The sequence below is a fragment of the Notamacropus eugenii genome, chromosome 1, assembly GCF_028372415.1.
Source record: "Notamacropus eugenii isolate mMacEug1 chromosome 1, mMacEug1.pri_v2, whole genome shotgun sequence".
Lineage (NCBI taxonomy): Eukaryota > Metazoa > Chordata > Mammalia > Diprotodontia > Macropodidae > Notamacropus > Notamacropus eugenii.
The window spans coordinates 366,235,345-366,258,607 of NC_092872.1; the positions used below are offsets into that span (position 1 = coordinate 366,235,345).

General features: G+C 37.8%; 1 protein-coding gene across 5 annotated transcripts in view; it reads right to left on the minus strand.

The window, feature by feature from the left end:
* Positions 1 to 23,263, minus strand: part of SIL1 (SIL1 nucleotide exchange factor) — a 260,982-nt gene that overhangs the window by 54,290 nt on the left and 183,429 nt on the right. For all 5 annotated transcript variants that reach the window (XM_072630421.1, XM_072630425.1, XM_072630424.1 and 2 more), the window contains 3 exons: positions 22,667 to 22,760; positions 18,631 to 18,822; positions 4,712 to 4,833 (listed from right to left, as the gene is read on the minus strand). In XM_072630421.1, the coding sequence (XP_072486522.1) occupies positions 4,712 to 4,833; positions 18,631 to 18,822; positions 22,667 to 22,760 (408 nt within the window). The remainder of the gene's footprint in view (positions 1 to 4,711; positions 4,834 to 18,630; positions 18,823 to 22,666; positions 22,761 to 23,263) is intronic.

Genomic DNA, 23,263 nt, shown 5'->3' on the forward strand with positions numbered 1-23,263 from the left:
GTGTTCGGTTCTGTGGTAGAGACACAAAATTTTTTTTAAAAAGGAAAACAGTAACTGCTCAAAGAGCTTACTGTCTATCAGGGGAGTCACCATGCACATGCGTTAGTCTACAAAGAATGAACACACAATAAATATAAGGTAGTCAGGGAGTGAGGGCACGAGCACTGGGGAAGATCAGGAAAGGACTCCTGTAAAAGATGGTGTTTCACTTCAACAAGAAGGAAACAAGGCAGAGGTGCAGAGGGGTTTGCTTTCTAGGCATAGGAGATAGCCAAAGGCAAGAAGATGGGAGAGGAACAGAGAGAAGAATATAGTTTTGTGAAAAAAATAGCAATATAAGATGACACTAGACAAAAAGGGTGGGGTCAGGTTGTATTGAGGGGCAGCTACTTACATTGCCTAACTCCAGGTCCAGATTCTGAACAAAGAACTGTGTGAGTTTAGGCATACTCTGGGGTAGATTAAAAAAGGAGGAGAGGAGAGGGAGACTAAAGAACCAGCCCTGGACTGCTAAAATTCCAATAACTGGGCTTTATCAGACTGCTATTCAACTACCCTAAATTAGCCTGGAGTGACTGAATTTTTTGACATTTCTTCAGCATCCAGACTATTTCCAAACCTATATCTTATATATAGATACTCTGTACCATATTTCTAGGAAATGGTGCTTTAGAATGCCATGACACATTCAATTTCACCTCAGGGGCTGGGGAGTCAATACTTGACAAGAAACATGTATTTTAAAAGAGGGGTGGGGCTTCTTAAAAAAGCACTGAAGGTCTCTTTCTCTAGGAGGACACATTCTTACTATTCCAAAAGTTTCTGTTTGCATAAAACACTGACATTTTCAGGATATTGGGAACTCTACCACCAATATTCTGAAGGCTTTGATGATTCTGTGCTATCACCCTAATGACCCTCCAATGGGCCATCAAAAGCAGTGCCAAATTATTTTGCATGTAGCAATCTGTTGCCACCAAAACATGAAATTGTAATATTTTATATTTGTCTCTATCTAAATTTTAGCAACACTAAATAAATGTTAACATGCTCTTATGCTAATGTAATCACTGAAAAAGTCCTAATAATACTGTGTACTGGCATAGCCCCTTGGTAAGTTATGGAGATTAAAAGGCCTCATCCAACTGCTTGTGGCTCTGTGAGTGAAGCCCCTTAAATTCGCCATAAGAACAAGATGCTAGATATTTTTCTGTAAGAAATGTATTTCCAGAAGCAGGCACTTCTACGCTGAAGCTTTGAAACTGATGGCCTATAATAGGGGCTTGGACTTACTGAAAAGGTTCCCAAAGAAGACCTAAGAAGAGACTAATAATATTTGGCTTGCTCACATTTGAGTTAATGCATTGAGAGAAGAAATAATTGAATGAGTCCAGGACTTTAGAGAGTTTAAAGGCTTTTAAAGGCCACAACAATAAGTCCTTTACTTACCAGAGGATGAAATGAGGCACTGGAAATTCCTTTTCTTGTTCTTACTTAATCTCTCTCTCTCTCTCTCTCTCTCTCTCTCTCTCTCTCTCTCTCTCTCTCTCACACACACACACACACACACACACACACACACACACACACACACTCATTTCCCTTTTGTTTCAGGATAAGAAGTGATGATCCTAGGGTTAATGTGAGGTTAGAGTTCCTTCCTTTATTGTAAATTATAGCTAGCTATAAGCTACAATTTACCATGTAAACCGAGGAAGAGGCAGTTACAAAAGGTAGGGAGTAAGTAACCTATAATTCTGAAGTGTGTAGTTTCTGTAACCCTTGAGAAACCTATTAACATGTTTCAGAAGTCAAGTTCTTAGAAGTCAGCCCAAGAATCAGCATCTGAGAGGGCTGGAATGGGGAGAAACAAATGAGAAAGGCAGCTTCTCATGGCCCCTCCTTCCCTACAACCTCCAGACCCAGAATGTTTCAATGTTGTTGCTCCAACATTAATAAATATCAGACTCTTATTAAGCTTTAATCAGAATCAAACTGTAATTAATCAGATTAAAAGAGAGAAATAAACACAAAGAAGATATTTTCCTATAAAATTCCCAATCAATTAGATATCCAGGGCAGTTTCTCACCCAAAGTGTGACTATTATGGACAGACAAGGGTGCTCTGCTTCTGCAAAGGGTTGAAAGAAATTTATTCCTGGCAGGTTTCACAGATAGGAAGAATATGGTCCTGAATAACCAATTGTGATATAAAGATAACCTGATCTTCCTCATGGGAGGAATAGTGGGGCAGTCTCACAAGTCTCAACAATTCTTCCTGAGAAACTGTCTAGAAAACCACACCATGGCTTTTGGCCCTCTGATAAAAAAATAAAAAAACAAGTCAGACTCTATGTACTTAATTTCTAAATGAGAGGTATTAAATTTTTTGGCAGCTACTGACTAAAGAAGGGCAGATTCCCCAAAAGCCATCCTTGGCTAGATGTGGATTACCTAACAATAGCAACATTTCCAGGAATTCATGCCCTTTCTCACCCCCTCATAGTGCTGTTCTAAATGCTTTACTCACTTTATGCCTTAGAAATATGGCATAAAGAATCTATATATAAGATATGGGCTGGAAAATAGTCATGATGCAGAAGAAATGTCAAAAAATTCACAGCCACTTAAGGCTACCAAGATTGTTAAATAGCAGTTGTTCAATTCTGAGGTATCACCTCAATCTATCAGACTGGCTAATATGATGAAAAGGAAAATGATAAATGTTGGAGAAGATGTGCGAAGATTGGAACACTAATGCATTGTTGGTGGAGTTGTGCACTGATCCAACCATTCTGGAGAGAAATTTGGAACTACGTCCAAAGGGCAACCAAACTGTGCATACCCTCTGAGCCAGCATTACCACTATTAGGTCTATATCCCAAAGAGATCATAAAAAAAGGAAAAATTACCTACGTATACAAAAATATTTATAGCAGCTCTTTTTGAGTGGCAAAGAATTGGGAATTGAGAAAATATTCATCAAATGGGGAATAGTTGAACAAGTTGTGGTATATGAAGGTAATGGAATACTATTATGTTATAAGAAATGGGAGGAGGAGATTTTCAGAAAAACCTGGAAGGACTTACATGAAGTGATGCTGAGTGAAGTGAACAGAAGCAGGAGAACATTGTACACAGTAACAACAACATTGTGCACATAACTATGACAGACTTGGCTCTTCTCAGCACTACAATGATCCAAGACAATTCCAAAAGACTCATGATGGGAAATACTATCCACATCCAGAAAAAGAACTGGTGGACTCTGAATGCAGACCAAAGCAGACCATTTTCACTTTCTTTGGGTTTCTTTGTGAGATTCTTTTCCTTTTGTTCTGTTTCTTCTTTCACAACAAGACTGAGGTAGAAATGTTTACCATGGCTGCACATGCACAACCTATATCAGATTGGCGTGCCATCTTGGGGAGGGAAAGAGGAAGAAAAATATGGAACTCAAAATCTTATAAAAAGTGAATGTTGGAAACTATATGTAATTGGAAGAAAAAATACTATTTACATAAAAAAGGGCAGTTCTGAAAAAAGATCTGGAGAACAAGAAAACTGAAAATTCGATGTGCATCAGCCACGTGCAATATTGGGCTACGTGAAGAAAGGAATAAATCCCTCTGTGCTACGTCCCAGTCACAAGACACACAGAGCCCTAGCACAGTTCTGGAAGTCTAAGGAGGGTCCTTAAGAGCCATCCAGTGTCCAGGAAAGGTTTCGAGTACAAAACCTTAGAGGAACTAGGCATATTGAACACAGAGAAGAGAGCTGAGGTTAAGGAGTCGGAAAAGACATGACAGGTGTTGTCTCTGGGAATCTGAAGAGGGATTAGAATGCTGTTTAACCCTAGAGGGCATAACCAGATCTAACGGGTGAAAATTACGAAGGCAAATTTAGGCCAGAGTCAAGTAATACTTCTTATAAAGTACCTACTACGTACCAGGTACATATTCGATGCTGGGGATACAAGCAGAAAGAATGAAAAATCCCTACTTGCCAGAAGCTCGGCTTTTAATGAAGACAAGAATATAAAAGGGAAGGAGGTTAGTAAAGAGGGAAGAAAAGAGAGAGGGAGGATTTATTAAGTGTCTACTCTGTGTTAGGCACTGTGCTAAATGCTTTACAAATGTTACCTTATTTGATGTTCACAACAACCTTAGGAGATAGGCATCCCCATTTCACAGTTCAGAAAACTAAGGCAGACAAAAGTTAAGTGACTTGCCCAAGATCACGCAGCTAGTTAAGTATATCAGGGTGGATTACAACTCAAGTCTTCCTGACTCAAGACCCAATGGTCTATCCATTGTGTTGCCTCTAGGGTACATCAATATAAAGTTGATAAATACAACTCTATACAAGATAGTTCAATACAACGTTATTCAGGGGAACAGACACAAGCAGTGGAGGAATCAAGGAATACTTGCTGCAGAAGATGGTACCTGTGCTCTCTCTTTTTCTCTGTTTGAGCCATACCTTAAAGGAAGAGAGGGAATCTATATTCTGAGGGATTATGTAACAATGGAAGGAACAGATCTTTACTACCTTTCCCACAGGCATACCCAAAACTGTAGTCTGAAATATGCCAGTAAAAAGACCTGAGGACCCTCTGACAGACTTCCCAATGCCCCAGTTTGACAGAAATTTCAAAAATGTTATTTTTACACTGGCCATCTCACAGCAGAACCCCTGGCCTGGAGCTTACCTGGAGAAAGCAGCACCTAACACAAAAGCAGAATACTCCTTCACCAAGTTCTCAGTACTGTTGAGCCCACTGATCACCACTTGAAGACCTCCAAAGGAGAGCAGGTCCCGGGCATTATCCATCTGCAAATGAAAATAGTGTTTAATAATGGAATCTAAACCACTCAAATGAAAACAATCTTTCTCACGTCCATTTTTCTCTACATGCTCAAAATTAAAAGTTAAAAATAGGGCACATGTAAATAGAAGGGAATGAAAGCAATGACCTTTGGATTAACCAGAAAAGGGTATTTATGTAACATCATATAAGTAATACTCTGTACCTGTGGGAATCAATTTGAAATGAAAGCTATTTACTACCTAATGACAAATCAATTCTGAGGAATTTGAACAGTATGATTAGGGTTTAAACTTTATTCCTCATGTGAATGAATTCTTCACATGTATGCTATTAACACAGGAATTACACATTTCCAGGAAAAAAAATAAACATGTCACCATGCTTCCCGCCTCTGCCTGGATCTTCTGGGGCACTGGACAGCATACAATATAAAAGAAAGTACTGACTCCAAATAAATGACTTGGGCTGGGCAACGACCCTACTGGAGAGAAAAAAATCAAAGAGATTGACACAATCCAGTAAAGGACAAAAGGTACGAATCCTCTGAGATTCCATTAATGGGTTTAGACTCCAAGGTATCCATTGATAAGGAAGTTCCCACAGACATCAAAATATTTATAGTAGCACTTTCAGTGATAGCAAAGAATTGGAAACAAAGCACTTGGCCACTGAATGGGAGATGGCTAACCAAATTATGATATATGAATGTAATGGAACATGCTATAAGAATCTGTGTATGTGACAAATACAGAGAAGCATGGAAAGATCTGGGAAAACAATGCATAAGGAATTCAACAATGTAAAGGGAAAAAACCACACACACCCAAAACCAATCAAAAGTGACTATAACCAGAAGCATGGAGAGATCTACAGGAAGGAAACAAAGTCAAGAAAATAATATACACAGTAACTACAACAATATAAATGGAAGGAACTACTACACACCCCAAAATCAAAAGTCAATATAATAAATAATGAAGATCAAACAGGACTTGAATGAAGAGATATGGGAAGATACCTCTAACCCACCCTTTCAAGGAAGTGAGAGGTTCATAGGTGTCACACACTGTACATGGTTTGGGGCCTTTTTAATATATCAATCAGGTATGCTGATTTTTTTCTCTCCCTAAAAAATACTATATTACATGGGATGGCTCTCTGGGAGGGGAAAGGAGAGTGATCCTTGGGATAAACACAATAGAAGGCATCAATAAAAACTTATTTTTAAAAAACTAAATGTAACAAAGTTATAAAGATTCAAACATGACTCAAATGAAAAGATGGAAGAGGGTAGCTCCCACCCCAATCCACCTCCTCACTGAGGTGGATCTGTGTTATCTATTGCACGTTTTCACATTTTTCCAATGTATAGAGAAGCTGTGCTAATTTTTTCTCTTTCTTTTTTTTTTGGGGGGGGGGCAAGGTCTTTAAAAAATTTTATTTGTTATAAGGAGTAGCTCTCTGGGAAGTCAAGAGAGAGAGAAATGAGGTATAATTATGATGACGTAAAAAACAGAATATCAATAAAAATTTATGTAAAAAAATAAAAAGAGGGCAGACATTATTTTGTCTACAGGAAAGAAATGCACACAATAACATGGGACTCACTGACTCTATTAGTACTCTTAGGAAGCACACAAAAATTAAATTCTAATGAAACAAGCAAAAATTTTTTCAATGAGGAAGAAAAGGATAAACTATATGAAGAAACCAACATCTGAGTGCACAAGTAACTTAATGATTAGGTAAAATTTTTTAAAATCAGAAGGAAACAAAGATGAGTAAGAAGGTAAGAAGAGGAAGCTAGGTAGTGCAGTGGTCAAAGTACCAGGTCTGGAGTCTGAAGACTCATCGTCATGGATTCAAATGTGGTCTCAAGACACTTACTAGCTGTGTGACCCTGGGAAATCACTTAACCTTGTTTGCCTTAGTTTCCTCATCTGTCAAATGAGCTGAAGAAGGAAGTAGCAAACCACTCCAGGGTCTCTGACCAAAAAAAATCTCAAATGGGATCAAGAAGAGTCAGAAATGACTAAAAACAACTAAATAATAAGAAGATGAAAACAGAGGAGTGCCACACACTTGTAAGAAAATATCAAATAATGTGTGTAATTGTAGCTCAAGGTAGGTAGAGAAATAACAATGCATAATGGAGGATAAAAACAAACTGCCACCTTACTCAACTTCTTTTGTGCTCCGCCAAGGAGAAAGATCAGCCAGAGAAAGGCAGAACAAAAACGATTAACAGGGAGGTAAAGTTAAAAAAATCAGGAGGTGACGGAGTCATCTTAGTTGCTTTCAACACGTTCAAATCATCAGACCTAGAGAGAGCACAAGGTAGAGAGTAGAGAAAGAACTGGCAGAGGGGACAGCTGAGCTAAAACTTAATGTGATTTTTCCCCTAGAATATGTCATGCTAGACTAACCTCATTCCATTTTTGAAAAGGACTACTAGATTAGAAATACAGGTTCAGAAAGGTAGATTCCCAATTGTCTAAATTAATCAGAATGAATGAGAAGTCATTGTTGGATCAATTTATCTTGGAGGGAGTTTTCTAATGATGTGTCCCAGGATCTGTCCTTAGACTTTTATTATTCAACACTTTTATCAATGATTTAAGAATGGCAGTGGAGGATTATGAAATGTATTCTGGACTTATAGTCAAGAGAAACATTTACTAGCTGTGTAAGCTAGTTAACTAGAAAAAAAATTTATGCAAGTTTTTCTGATGAAAGGATATAAACAGACAATTTCCAAAGAAAGACATACAAGCTATCAATAGGCATATTAAAAAAAAAAACTCTCCAAATTACTATTAATTAGAAAAATACAAACTAAAACAACTCTGAAATTCCACCTCACACCCATCAGATTGGCAAAAATTACCATAAATTAAAATAACAAAGTTAGAGGGGGTATAAGAAAACAGTCACATTAATTTGTTGTTGGTGGAGCTGTGAAATGGTACATTTCTCCTGGAAGCAATTTGGAATTATGTCCAAAAAGTTATTAAACGGCATAGCCTTAGACCCATTAATATCACTAGTAGATCTATACCTGAAAGAAATTCAAAGAAAAGAGAAAAAAGAATCAACATGCACAAAAATATTTGTAGTAGCTCTTTCTATAGTAGCAAAGACCTGGAAATTCAAGGGACTGCCCTTCAAAAGCAGAATTAGCTGGATAACTTATGGTATATGAATATTAATAAAATGTCCTGATATGAGAAAAGGTAGAAGGGACAATTTCAGAGAACTCAGAGAAGTCCCAGAAATGACGCAGAGTGAAGTGAGAAGAACCAGGAGAATAATTTATATAACAAAATACTGTAAAGATAAACAACTTTGATAGACTTAATAACTTAATAATTAACGACTTAAGAACCATGGTTATTTAAGTTGACCTAACCATGATTCAAGAGGGCAAATGAGAATTTATGCTACTCATTTCCTGACAGAAGTGACAGATTCAAGATACAAAATGAGACCATGTAGTAACTGGTTTGTTAAACACAGATTTTTGTTATAAGAACTCTGTGTGATTTTTTTCCTCTTCATTTCGGAAAAGGCCAGAAGAAATAAAATAAATGTTTGTTAACTGAAAAAATAAATAAAAACTTTAGATTGTTTATCAATGCAATGAACAAGCAGAATTCCAAAGCATACAACCCAACTCCTGACAAAAGGTACTGGACTCAAGATGCAAAATGAGAGATACATGGCAAACAAGGGAATTCATTATTACTGATCATGCAAATGGAGCTGGGTTTTTTTTTCAATGTGGGAAAGGAGGCAGTAGAGCAAAAATGCTTGTTAGTTGGAAAAAGAAATAAACTTTTTTTATTAAACATATTTTCACATTAGTCTTGTAGTATAGAAGAATTTAGAATGTCTGAGGGGAACCATAAGAAAGAAAAAACAAAACAAAAAAGGAGCAAATAATATGCTTCAACCTGTGTTCAGAATCCATAGCACTTTTCTGGATAGGGATGGCATTTTCCATCATAAGTCTTCTGGAGTTGTCTGAGATCCTTGCACTGCTGAGAAGAGCCAAGTCTATCAAAGTCAATCATCGCCAAATATGACTGTTACTGTGTACAATGTTCTCCTGCTTCTGCTCATTTCACTCAGCATCAGTTCTTATAAATCTTTCCTGGTTTTTCTGAAGTCGGCCTGCTTATCATTTCTTATAGTACAATAGTATTCCATTTCATTCATATACTGCAACTTGTTCAGCCATTCCCCAACTGATGGGTATCCCCTCAATTTCCAGGTTTTGGCCACCACAAAAGGAGTTGCTACAAATATGTTTGTGTACATGTGGGTCCCTTCCCTATTTTTATGATCTCTTTGGGATGCAGACCTAGTAGTGGTATTGTTGGAGCAAAGGGCATGCACAATTTTATAGCCCTTTGGGTATAGCTCCAAATTGCTCTCCAGAATGACTGGATCAGTTCACAACTCCACCAACAATGCATTAGTATTCCAATTTTCCATCTTCTTCAGAATTTATAATTTTCCTGTCTTGTAGAGTCAATCTGATAAGTATGATGTAGAACCCAAGAGCTGTTTTGATTTGCCTTCCTCTAATCAATAGTGATTTAGAGCATTTTTTCATATAACTACAGATATCTAATATCTTCCTCTGAAAACTGCCTGTTCATATAGTTAACCATTTACCAATTGTATTCTTATAAATTTGACTCTGTTCTCTATATGTTTTAGAAATGAGGCCTTTTTCAGAGACACTGGTTGTAAAAATTCTTTCCCAATAAGAAATAAACATTTTAAAAAAAGAACTAAGTAAAAAGAAACTAAGAACTAAGCCCAGGTTAAGTCACTTAGCATTAATTTCCTCAACTACAAAATGTGGCTACCAATACTTGCTTTAATAGCCCTCATGGGGCTGTTACATTGAGGAAAATGCTTTAATTGTTGTATACAAGTAGTCTATCATTATGAAGGTATAGGTAGCATGTTTATCGAAACTAAAGGTGATATGAAGTTGTGGAGGACAACTAGGACAATGGAATAACAGAAATAGGCATCCAAAAGGTTTTAGGCACAACAATTTGTCAAATCTTAACAAGAAAATATTTAATGAGAACGAATATAAAGCCCTGTACTTGGGTTCAAAAAAAAATCATACGTACAAGTAGAGGCAAGTTTTATGTCTGTACAATAATTAATGTGAGGATGATCTTGAGGTTTTAGCAGACCAAGTTCGGTCAATGGCAACCAAAAAAAAAAAAAAAAAGAACATGAATTTAGGTTGCATTAAAAGCTAGAATAAACAGAACAAAGGTTAGTTAATACTGCCCTGGTTACTCACTCAGGAATATTGTGCTCAGACCTGAATGCCACAAGGCACTTGGGAATGAGGAATGACAATGTTAATCCACAGCATGTTCAAAGAAAAATGAACAGAATGAAATGGGAAAAAATATGATTACTCTGTTCAAGTATTTAAAAGGCATCTGTTATTTTCTGCTTAGTCTCACAGAGATAGGAGGGGAAACAATGGGTATAAATTACAGAAAGGTCGATTTAAGTTTGATGTTGGGAATAAATCCCTAAGAATTAAAGGAGCCCAGAAGTAAAATGGACAACACTAGAAGGGAGATACTCTCCTTATATAGAGATCTTCAAGCAGAGCACAGTCTGGAAGTTATAAAGGAGAACCATGTTGAGATCCAGGTTGGATTAGGTGACATCAAGGATTCTGGGACTGTTTGCTAATGCAGAACTGGAAGCTGACTCCAATCCATACACAGGCTGCTTCTTCGCATAACTGAGGCCAGGCTCAAAACCTTCAATAGAAACTAAACTTACTTGTTCTAAACAACAACAACATTCTAGGTTGTTTCAAGCATGGCAGTCAATTAACATCCCAAGATGAAATAACGGATTTTTATTTGGAAAGGCCATTGTTTTCCAGGACAAAGATTTCACTTTAATAATGGAAAAGGGAGCCAAGAACTAGCCATTATATAGATAGAAGCAGAAACAATGAAAGGAAGCCTGTACCGCAGACAGACTTTGACAGCACCTAGAGAGCCCCTGACTTTTCACCTCCCTACTCCAAACATATCTATCAACACAAGTTCATAACTGATAGTATTCTCTATCTTACTCATAAATAGATGAGGTGTCTAACAATTTAACCTGAATCATTAAAGATCATTACATTTGTACTAAATCTATACACTTGAGATTTCTTAAGCCTCTAATCTTTTTTTTCCCCTGAAAGTTCCATTAAATCTAAATGTTATAATCATCATGGAAAACAATTTGGAATTATGCAAATAAAGTGACTAAAATATCCATCCCCTTTTGAACCAAAGATTTTATCACTGGGCTTATACCCCATGGAAGCCATCAATATGAAGAAAGTGCCCATATACTCCAAAATACTTATGGCAGCCCTTTTTGTGATAATAAGAATCAGAAGCAAAATGGATGCCTGTCAATTGGGAAATGGCTAAAGAAACTGTACATGAATGTAATGGAATATTATTGCACTGTAAGAAATGACATATGTGATGAATACAGAAAAGCATGGCAAGATCTATATGAACTGATGCAGAGTGAAGTAAGAAGAGCCAAGAAAACATACATACTGCGATTACAATAATGTAAATGGAAAGAATGACATAAAAAAAAATCAAAAGTGAATATAATAAAACTATAAAAACAAACAGGAATTAGATGAAGAAATATCAGAAGGCACCCATGACCTACCCCTTTGTGGAGGCAGGAGGTCCACAGGTGTTTCACATTGCACATGTTTTGGGACTTTTTTAATAGCAGTTGTACGGATTCTTTTTCCTCACTAAAAAATACTATTTGTAACATGGGGTGGTTCTCTAGGAAGGAGAGAGGGAAATTTAGGATAACTAAGGTGATGTAATAAACAGAAAATATTAACAAAACTTTATTTTTAAGGAAGTACCCAGGGCCATCCATGGCTCACTTCTCTCCCTACTCTCTTCCTAAATCTCTGGCCTTTTCTACCTTGTCACCTATTCCTTTCTCCCTTCATTCCTCCCTCCAGGCCTCCCAGTTTCCTTTCAGATGTCTTCAGTTGCTAAGTAAGCTCCTTGAGGGCACAGACTGTCTTTCTTTTTACCATGCTTAGCACAGTGCCTGGCACAGAATAGGTGCTTAGTAAATGCTTGCTGAATTGACTTGTGACAAAATCTAAATGGAAACAATGACAAAAATAAATAAGATTTATAGAGTGCTTCAAGATTTACAAAATGCTTCACGAGGTAGGCACTCTTATTAATCCCATGGGTAAAAACACATGAGGAAACTGAGGCTGAAACAAATTAGGTGATTTGTCCAGAGTCACACACGATTTGATAATAGAATGAACTAGAAACCAAAGTCTAGGTTCTCTATCATAGTTTTTTAAAATGTCTTTAGTCAAACAATAAGCCACGAGCCATGGATGGAATTTATCCATCTCTGAGGAATCTACTAACAAAATTCTCAATCTACAATCATCATTTTCGGCAGCCCAAGCTACTCTTTTTATCTGGGTTTCATTGCAGATGTTTGACTTTCTGGGTCACCATGCCTACTTTTGGCTAACAAAACTCCACAGTGTGGGTGGCAACGTCCCAGAATAGAAGCCCAGGGCCCCAATAACCTCCCAGAACAGATGAGAAAAAAGGGCTTGCCCAAGGTCAGGAAGATTACAAGTGGCAGATGTGAACACTGATCTCCTCATTCCAAATGTGGCAATCTTCCCATTACACCCCTACTCCTTTCCTTCAATATCACAGAGAATGACTTCCAGTCTTTTTAATCATTCTGGTCACTCTTCTCTAGACAAGATTTGATTTACTGGAGTTCTTCAGAAATGAACACAGATATGGTCTAACCAAGGCAGAGTATAATGAAATATACATCAATATGGTTTAAAATCTCTACCTATAGGTTCAATGACAAGATTTATTTATGAGTTTGCAGGACTGCTAAAAACAATTTTTTTAATCAAATTAACTGATCTGTTCAAGACGAACAAGGAGATACAAATCCAAAGACCATCTCTCAGTCTTCATCCTGATTTACCCATCTGTAACAGCTATACCTCTTCAGCACTCCCTACATCACCTGAAAAATCTCTCCTCTTTTGATGACTGACAATGAATTATCTATTCTCCTGTTTCTCTTCCTTTTGGTCAGTCTCTTTCCCTAGACCATAAATGCAGATACTATCTAAATTATTTTCCTCAGCTCTTTCCTCTCCAAATTCTTTCTATTTTAGTAATCTAATACTGCCTAAAACTTCTAATTCATCCATGGGTCTCGCCAACTGTCTTCCTATCTGTAGTCACAGACTGTCAACTGTCAACTGTCTAGTGGATATCTCCACTGCAATCATAGATTAAAGGCCCCCAATTCCCTGTGGAATCTTGAAGGATTTGGAAGGAATCTGTATTGGTCTGATTGTAAGGAGCTCCTCAGAAACCAATTCTACTAAGAATCAAACAGAAAGACACCTTTATGTCTATCACTGACCTTTAAACTCTCTCCAGCCTATCCCACACAAAGCAGTGGACTAGAAGAGTGACAAAATAGGGGACTACAATGAAACTCTTTCTGGATCTCTTATGCTTAGGTTAAAACACCAGAAGCTCATGGGCTCCACACTTCCTCTCTCTGTTCTTCTTAATTTTCCTGACATAAAAGAACGCTGAAGTCCACAGAGTTGCACCCTAGGGAGGATGGGTTGGGGGTAAAACATTCATATAGTGCTTTAGGGTCTGCAAAAGTTTACCTGCATAACCTCATCTGGTCCTCATCACCTCCCCTAAATAGACTTCAATGTCTGGCAGTCTGCTTGTGGAGCAGCTGCTACCTTTGTTTTAAGCCAGCGACAACAACCACCTCCACTAGAAGGTCTATCTCAGAAAGTGCCATCAAATTTACTACAGACTAAAATAAACTCAAGATTGTCAAAACTGTTCATATCTGTATACAGCTCATTTTTATCCTCAAACCAACCCTGTGAAAGAAGGTGGGGTAGGGATTATACTGTCCCATTTAAATATGTAGAAATAATCCTGAATATTGTGTTTTTCCCAAAATTACATTTGGAAGATGCAAAACTAAATTCCATGCAGCCTACTTCTACTCTCCTTTTATATAAAAAAAAATAATAATCAAAAAGAATAAAAGGCAGAGAGATATGAAATAAGCAAAGAGAGAACTACAACCAGAGGAAAGGATAATAATTTCATCTTTCAAGAGATAAGGGAGAAATAACCAGGTTCCTGCTAACCTGGACCTGAGCCTGGGCAAGAAAGAAGCCAAAGTAGAAATTATGAAAACCTTGGAGAATAAAAAATGGCCACTCACTCCATATTACAGTTAATGATTAAAAAGAAGAAGAAATTCAGTCAGTCTAACATGAATCCTCATTTTAAAGGGAGACATTTCAAAGGGATCAAGCCATGATCTTTCCAGAAGAGAAGTCAGCAGAAGTATAGATAGCTACCAAGAATGAAATTCTAAAGATAGAAACTGAAATTATTTTAGAGAAGGATGAAAAGACCTCAAAGAAGACCAGTGAACATAAAGAGAATTTCATGACCAGCTTAAAATTACAAATACATATAATCTTTAACCTGAACAATACCATTACTAAGTCTATATTCCAAGAAGGTAAAATGACAGACAGGTCCCATATACACCAAAATATTTATAGCGGTCTTCTGAGTAAAAGCCAAAAACCAATAACAAAACAGTTTTCAAATAACTTGTAAACAGCAGATCAAATCACAGAATATAAACATAACAGACATTATACACACAAAATACAAATATGAAGAATCCAGAAAAACAGTGAAAGATTTGAAATGGTGGAAAATATAGAAAGATGAGATGAGAACAATATGTAAAAGGACTATAATAATGTCAAAAGAAACTAAAAAAAGAAATAAAATTCAGATTATACACAGTGTCTAATTTAGTTCCACAAAATGATGATTAAACACCCTTCCCTCCTTTCCACTGGGGGTAGACATCCCCATATGCCATCAGTTTTCACTGGTATGTTAGTTTTGCTTGCTTTGTTATAAGAGAATGGTCTCTGAGGAGGGATGGTTATTGGGAAATGACACAAATTTAAAACAAAACAAAAAGAATCAGTAAAACGTTTTTCGTAAAAGATAGAAGGGGGAAAATAAATTTTATAGCTAAATAAGCACCATGTATTGAGATGGCAAATGTGTATACAATATAATAAAATACCACTCTAATTAGTCTACTCCTCGCCCCTTAAAAAGGCTGGTATAAAAGACAAAAAGGCAGCTAACTGAAAATTAATACAAAAGAACAGAAAGAAAGCACTACAAGAATGACATAAGGAAGAGCTATTCCACAATTGTTAGATAGTCACAGACTAGAGTTTTCAAAAGAAGAAGTGTAAAGAACTATATAAAAAAACTAGTCCAAATCACCATGTTGTAGTTGAGTCATTTTTCAGTCATGTACAACACTTCATGACCCCATTTGGTATACTCTTGATATGGATATTAGGGTGGTTTGCCACTTCCCTTCTTCAGCTCATTTGACAGATGAGGAAACTGAGGCAAACAGGGTTAAGTGACTTGGCCAGAGTCACACAGCTAGTAAATGTTTGAGGCCAGATGTGAAGTCAGGAAGACAAACCTGGCACTCTACATCACCTAACTGCCCCAGCAGGGACAAATAACAAATTAAAATAACAAAACAATCTGAAGTCAGGAAGATAAGAATTCTTGATTCCAGGCCTGGCACTCTATCCACCTAACTGCCCCAGATGGGGATAATAACAAATGATGGAAAATTTGAGGTTCTCTCATCACATTCATCAAATTGGCAAACATGAGAAAGGACAGAAATAGTCAATGTGGTAAGAAATCAGGCACATTAAAACACTGTTGAAGGAAGTTGTGAATTGGATCAGTCTAACCTTTCTGGAAAACTATTGGAAATCATGTTAAAAACTAAACTCTTTATACCTTTCACACCAATAATCCCATTATTTGGAAAAAGCCCAAATAAAGTCAATGACAGAAAAAGTTCCATGTATACCAAAATCTATGTAGCAGCACTTTTTTTGTGGTGGCCAAAAACTGTAAATAAGGTATGCACAGACTGAGGCACAGCTGAACAAATAGTGGTATATATTCAGATAAGGGTAACTGTCATATCACTTTGATCCTATTAAAACTCTGTGCTGGAAGTCAAGCAGAAATAGCCACATCCTCTGAAACTCTTCTGAACCAGGGCCTGAGGTTCTCCCAACACAAGGCCCAATGTCCCATCTGCCACAGATTTTTAGCCCTGAAAGGAGGCTGAGTTATAGGGCAGACCTGCACAACCTGGCAGTAGGGGACCAAGTTAAAATAGGCTAAACTTCTGGCTGCAGATAAGTTTTTGGAGACAGACTGATAATAATGGTTGATTGCCATGGGTCATGAGACAAACAGGAGAGAGTGCACAGTGGTACTCACCCACCAATTTACACAACAGTGTCTAGTGGAAGGCCAGTTAAACAGGGCACAGACAGAGCACTCACTACATTTTTACTTTCTTTTATATCTTCTACATTTTTCAGACTACAAGTGCCCCACAGGCCATATGTTGTGCAGACCTGTTACAGAGTTTCCCTTCAACTTCTGTTTGGCCTTCCCTGGGAAAACGGTCATTATTATACTATATGAAATGAATATAAGGAATTCAGAGAAACGTGGCAAAGCTTTTATGAATGAAGGCAGAACACAGTAAGTAGAAACAGCAGAACTGTATACAATTAATAGGTATTTATTAAGCTTCTACTGTATGCCAGAAACTGTTACAGGTGCTGGGGACACAAATACAACCCTGAGTTATGGTGAGCTTACATTCTCAATGGGGAAGACAAGTAGATACGTATGCATTCAGAATACAGCAAATAAATATAAATTAATACAAAGTAGTAGAGTACAAGGAAATTGGGGGTTGGGGAGAAATGGTGCAGAAAGTGATGCTTAGGCTGTGCCTTAAAGGGAAAGAAGGATTCTATGAGGAGGAGGAGGTGAGAACGAAGTATATTATAGGTTTGGAGAAGAGCCTGTGCACAGACACAAAACTGGGAGTTGGAGAGAGAGCAGGGAAAGAGAGAAACAGAGTTTGGCTGGATCCCCAGTGTGGAGTGGAAGTAACATACAATGAAGCCATAAAGTCAGATTGGGGAAAGGTTATGAAAAGATTTTAAAAGGTAAACAAATTTTATATCCACTTAAACTTAGGGAGTAGGAGAGTAAAATCAATATACCTGTGCTTAAGGAAAATCTCTTTGGTAGCTATAGGGAAGACAGCACGACTCAGGAAGAGCTTTGGGGTGGAACACCAATGAAAGGCTACAGCAAATAATCAAGGCAGGAACTGAGCCTGAATCAAAGCATTGACAGCATGAGCAGAAAGGAGTTGAATGGAAACGTTAATGTAGAAATGGCAAGAAATAGTCATGTGAGGCAAGGAGGAGTGAGAAGTAAAGGAGAATAAGATTAGAAATCTGGGCGACTGGAACAATCATGGTGCCTTCAATTGAAATACAGTTATCCTTTCCACATCATGACTTTCCCCAATGAGGTTTTGATATATCATGGGTGGGCATAAGAAATTAAATGGGAATTTTGGGGGAGTTTTGTGGAAGCTGCAGATACACAAAAAAAAGTTTAGAAACTCAGAAATGCATAAAATACATGTATAGTTTCATACAACAGCAACATATTTTATCTTTCAGTACCTTAATAATTCAGAATTCTTCTCTGGTACAAAGGGAGGGTCAAAAAATTTTGCAAAAAGTTTCCAGATTGCGAGGGCACTGTGCCCCTAACACCCACAATGTGCAAGGTATAACTATAGTAAAGTTTGGAAGAAGGGTGAGTCTCTTTTGATCATTTTGGATTTGGGATATCTATATCCCCAACGACTACAAACACTAAAAGCCCACCAAATTCTGATTAAGTGAATTGACCAATCCAGTTTCCAAAAGAAGAGATGATGAAACACACTCTCTTCTTGGTAGACATGTGGTAAACCTCATGCACGCAATATCACAGGAGCTGTCAGACAGTCTGTCTGTCAGTCAGTGTCAACCTTTTTTTTTTTTTTTTTACAAGGAGTGTTCAATGGTGGAGATGGAAGGTGGATGTTGTAAAGGACACACTGGAAAAAGGAGAGATTTGAAGACCAATTAAACAGGTGATAAGGATATGAATCAGGGTAGTGGCATTTAAGTGTAGAGAAGGGCACTGATGTGCCAGATATTTCAAAAAGTGATAACATTAAGCCTTGGCATTGGAATGATTACAGGGAAGGAGGTTAAAGAAGAGCAGAAAATCCTTCCAAATTCTACTTAATTATCTCATGCATATCTTTTCTTTCATTTTTTTAATATTTCTTTTTTTTCCAATTACATGTAAAAACAACTTTTAACATTAATTTTTTTAAAAATGTTGAGTTCTAAATGCTCTCCCTCCCTCTCCTAGACAGGAAGCATTTTGATATGTTATACATGTACAAAGAAATGTTTGATGGGGATTACATATCCTAAGTGTCACTGGCCAGCTCTTCACATACCCCATGACAGCCTCAATAGTAAGGAAGCCACACTGCAAAGCACAAACTCTTTGTCTCTGACCTTTCTGAGTAAAAACATACCATATACTTGGATGGCAGTAACGACACAGGCCTCTTCAGGATAGACTGGGGAATCAACTTCAGAGATTACTATTCAACACATTTTACTTCCTCACCTGATGGACATAATACTCCAGATCATAGAGAGCCATGATCTTCTCTTCCAAGGTGGTGCTGGAGCTGTTGAACTGGTTGATCAGCCGAACCATAATCTGGAGATCACTCTCGATGACAACATTCAAGGCTTCAAAGTCTTTCTTGAGATCTTCAATAGGGCGGAAACGCCGTCTGACCTCTTCCTGTCGGGCCTAAGGAGGAAAAAAAGGGACACAGATAAGCCAAAGGAGAATTGGTTCAAGTTTATCAGTCCCCAGGACCCCTGGGGTCCTAAATATTGGTGTGAGAGCTTGAGGAAAGGCTGTGAAGGAAGATGGCAGAGGGCAGGTGGGGAAGGGGGTGAGATTGTAAGAGAGAATGGGAATCAAGGGATATGTATTTAAAAGTTCCTTAAGCTTTAATAGTAGCAGTTAACTTTACAGTTAAGAAAATACTTGCTTAGATAAAAGTAAAAAGCAAATGCTGTGTAAGACTAACCTTGTCCCTAGAGAAGAGTTGAGAAAATGCACCTTGCTCCCTTCACTGCAAGGTGGGCAACAATAGGCGTGGAATACTGAATACTACCTATAGTATCAGCTATAATCATTGCACTGGTTAAATTTACCAAACTGCTTTTCTTCCACTTTCTTTTTTTATCTGTTACAAGGAATAGTTCTATTGGTAGGGGGAGAGAGGGATATATTTGGAAACAGATGTGACATTTTTTAAAAGGTATAAATTATCTTGTCAAGTATTTCCTTCACAACAACTCTTGATGCCCACAAGGTTCAGGACCTGCCTGATTCTACACTTTCTAAAATTCTAAATCCTTCCACTATTTCCAGACAAGAGGACCCCAGGAACCAATCTCCACACACTCAGACATTTATAATATATTTGGAAGAACTTCAAAAAAGGGTCTCTGATTTGTAGGCTCAAAAAGTAGCAACAATGTCCTTCTGTAAGTATTCTAGGACAGAGAATGGAGTTTCACATTCCTGCAATTGTCAACATATGATTTCTAAGTATAAATGATTTCTCAAATCTGAGATTAGCACACTGGGCTCTTCCTGAGACTTCTGGGATGCCAACAATCAGAAAGCCTGAACTTCAATCTCTACTCCATATCTATGTTCCCGCCTGACACAAAAAGTTTTTAGGAGAACCTGGGGAAAAAAAAACTGTGGGCAGAGAGAGCTGTCAAGAGTGGGAACAATTTACTGATGAAAAATAAATCACTGTCATTACTGTCACAGGTGTACAATTTGTATGACTGTTTGAAATGGCTAAATTACTGCATGTACTGTACCCAAATCCCCAATAATCTACACTCACCTTTCCCCATATATGCACACAAAGTGTCTCTGAGATCACGTTATGCTGTTATGCAGGAAAAGGCCTTTAATTGAATATTTCAAACTTGTGATAGTCTCTATTTTCATTCCAATTCCATTCCAATTGTAGAAGATAGCATTCACAGACTCTGAAAGGATGCACTAGGTTTTATCTCAAATAATAAGGTCTCTATGATTCAAGAAAAATTAAAAGCCATAGATATTTAGAAAATCAGGATGACGAGAAGCAATCAGCTACAAATTGCTCATCTCTTACCTTTGAGCTTTTTTTCCACCTACTACAAGCACCCTTTGGGAGCAGCATCCGAAGGGAATGAAAGAGCTCAATTGCAAAAAGGACCATTCTCTTTACAAAGAAAATGACTCTGCAGAGTTCTGTATTTTAATTCCCTGGGCCCAAATGGGGAGATACTGTCATAGCACCTAGCCCTAAAGATTGCTTGTAACAAGGCTGCACCACAGGTGGATAGGTTGGATAAGGAACTGGATACTTCTCGTGGGTCATATGACAAGCCATGAGCTACAATTGCTTGGTCTTAAAAACTGAAGTCCTCGTAACAGCAATCAACTCCCTTGTGTGAGTGTGTGTGGGGAGGGGGAGGGAGGAACAGCTAAAATGATAAAATACTCCCAAAACATAAAGTCATGCAAATAACAGAGACAAAGGTATTAAGAGCATAAAAGATAAGACTTAATATTAACAATTCAAAATCTTCCTGGGAAGCAAGAATCTTTGGAAGGGGAAGGATAATTCTTTCAGCATATTAAAATTCTACAGAATGAAATAAAGCTCCTGACTTTTTTTAAAATCATATTCAGGAATAACCTCATTTGGCAAGATGTTAACATCATCACTGTTAAAGGCAAATACAAACTTGTATTTGACCATGGATGCTCCAAAACTCTTTACGTTGGGGTGAGGACAAGGTTCTATAACCCACTTAACCCATTTACTTAATTAGCTATGGGACTCTGGGTAAATCATTCCCTCTTTCTGAGTCAGTTAGATAAGCACAGGATATTCATTGAGTATTCATTGAGCCTGGAGTCAAGAATACCTGAGTTCAAATCCAGCCTCCTACACTTACTAAGCATGTAATCCTGGACACTTAAGTTCTGTCTGCCTCAGATTCATCTGTCAAATGGAGATATTAACAGTAGCTACTTCCCAGGGTTGTGAGATCAACTGAGATAATGTTTGTAAAGTACTTAGCACACAGGCTAGCACATCGAAAGCACTTAATAAATGCTCTCCCTTCTCCCTTCTGAACCTCATTTTTTGTAAAAAAAAAAAAAGAAAAAGAAAAAGAAAAAAAAAGGACTATTGTCTAAGATAGAAAGTTTTAAGGTTCTATGCACCAGTTCTGAGAAACTGAAAGTAAAAGATCAGAGTTCAAATCCTGATACCACAAGAATCCTGGGAATAGGGAGCATGATCTACCCCCAGGAAAGATCACTGCTTTCTCACTCCTAGAGCCAAAGCAGGCAAATTCTGATATTCAATGCTTAAGAAAAAGGGAAATGAGACCTTGCTCAGCACAAACCTCAGAAACAAGTGGTTGGATAAAATAAAATGGCAAGAAGAAACCAAATGGAACAGAGCTTATGTTTAAGGAGGTTATCTTCAATTGGGAAAACAGCAATATAAATTTTTAAGACTTTTAAAAAATTTTAAACTTCTTGATAAACACTAACCTCTGAGCCATGAGAGGAATATATGAAGTAGGCAAGGGAGAAGACATTCCCAAAGAATAAGATATTTGGCTACTGGAAAGGATGCCAGGTGGACAAGTAGGTGGACAAGTTCTTGATTTATAAGACAGGCCTAAATCAGGAACAATTCATTCATCTTCTCAATGGTGAGAGCTTGGGATCAGCCCCCAAGTTCTTCAAGTCTGCTAGGGCCTTTCTCAGCACTGACAACCAGTGACCTTGACCAGCTGCACAATCTGCCTGCAAGGTGACTACTACCATGTGGAATTCAGAGGCTTCCTTATTCTTTTTGCCCCTTACTCCCATTTCTCTGTACCCTCTAACCCTGCCTTTACATCTGCCTCTCCCTTGGCTTTAAGAAGCTCTTCTGAGGACTCATAGGTCGAAGATAACCTGAACCAGACATAAACAAGAAGGGATTGATGCTCACATTAAGCAGCTTATTTCCTTGCTTGACTGTATGACTTAAAGTACAACCCTTCTCACCTCTGAGTCTCAGTTTCTACACCCATATAATGGGAAGCTGGTCTATGCCCTAATTCATAATATAGGGTATAGGAGGATGCCATTTCCAAAACCTTTTCCAAGTCTATAAACTTTATTTTTTTGCTAACTTGGCATTATTATATAAATTAATTTTTAATTATTATTTGATTTTTTTCCTTGACTGGACCAATGATTTCATTATATAAAAGGCTCTCAATGAGAAGTCCACCTTAGAGAACTGTTCCAGACATTGAGAGGTTAAGTGACTTACCCAGAATCACAACGCTAGTGTGCGTCTGAACTCTGAGGCCAGATGCCTATTCACACTAGAACACGCTGCCTCATTTCTTATTGTTGTCACCTTGATTAGTGGTGGGGATAGAAGTGATGGTAGTAGCAGCAGCCCAGGATGCTAACAATGGCTTGGGGAGAATGGTGAGAAGCCTGTTTCCAAAACAAACCAGAATGAGCTTCAATGGAATCCTATGGGGAAAACACATACCTTATCTTCCTTTCCAGACCCTGCTCCTTCTTTGAATTTTTCAAGAGCACTCTTGAGGTCCTGAGTTGTGAAACCATGTGTGTTGAGGTCCAACCTAACAAAATACAATCCCAAAGTTAGTCAGAAGAGGCCATTTTCCTGTGGAAAGAAGGCCCACTAGGGAGCTGTGCCAGACTTCACCTGCTACACATCACACCTACAGGTTCGAAGGCAAGGAGGAAGGGAAGAGCCAAGGGACCAGCTCTGTCTTGGAGACACCCACTTCCCAGTATGCTCTATTGCATTCAAGATGATCAGTTATAGTCACAGAGTACAAAACAGCTAACAGCACAAAGGGAGTTATGTGCACCCCCTTATTTTGAGTGTTAGGTAAATTAGTCCATAGTTATTATTTATGAATGGCACAGGCTAGTGACCCCTTAATGGCAGGGGCATATGTGGCAAATATTAAACTGTAAAACAATAACCCTAATAGCAACTTCCAAATGGTTTTATGACCTACTGTTTCCCTTTTTATTTGTCAAGCACATATTCTCAATTTGCTAAAAAGGCTACTCCTAAAAAATAAAGAGCTGACTGAAAACATGATAAGCATTC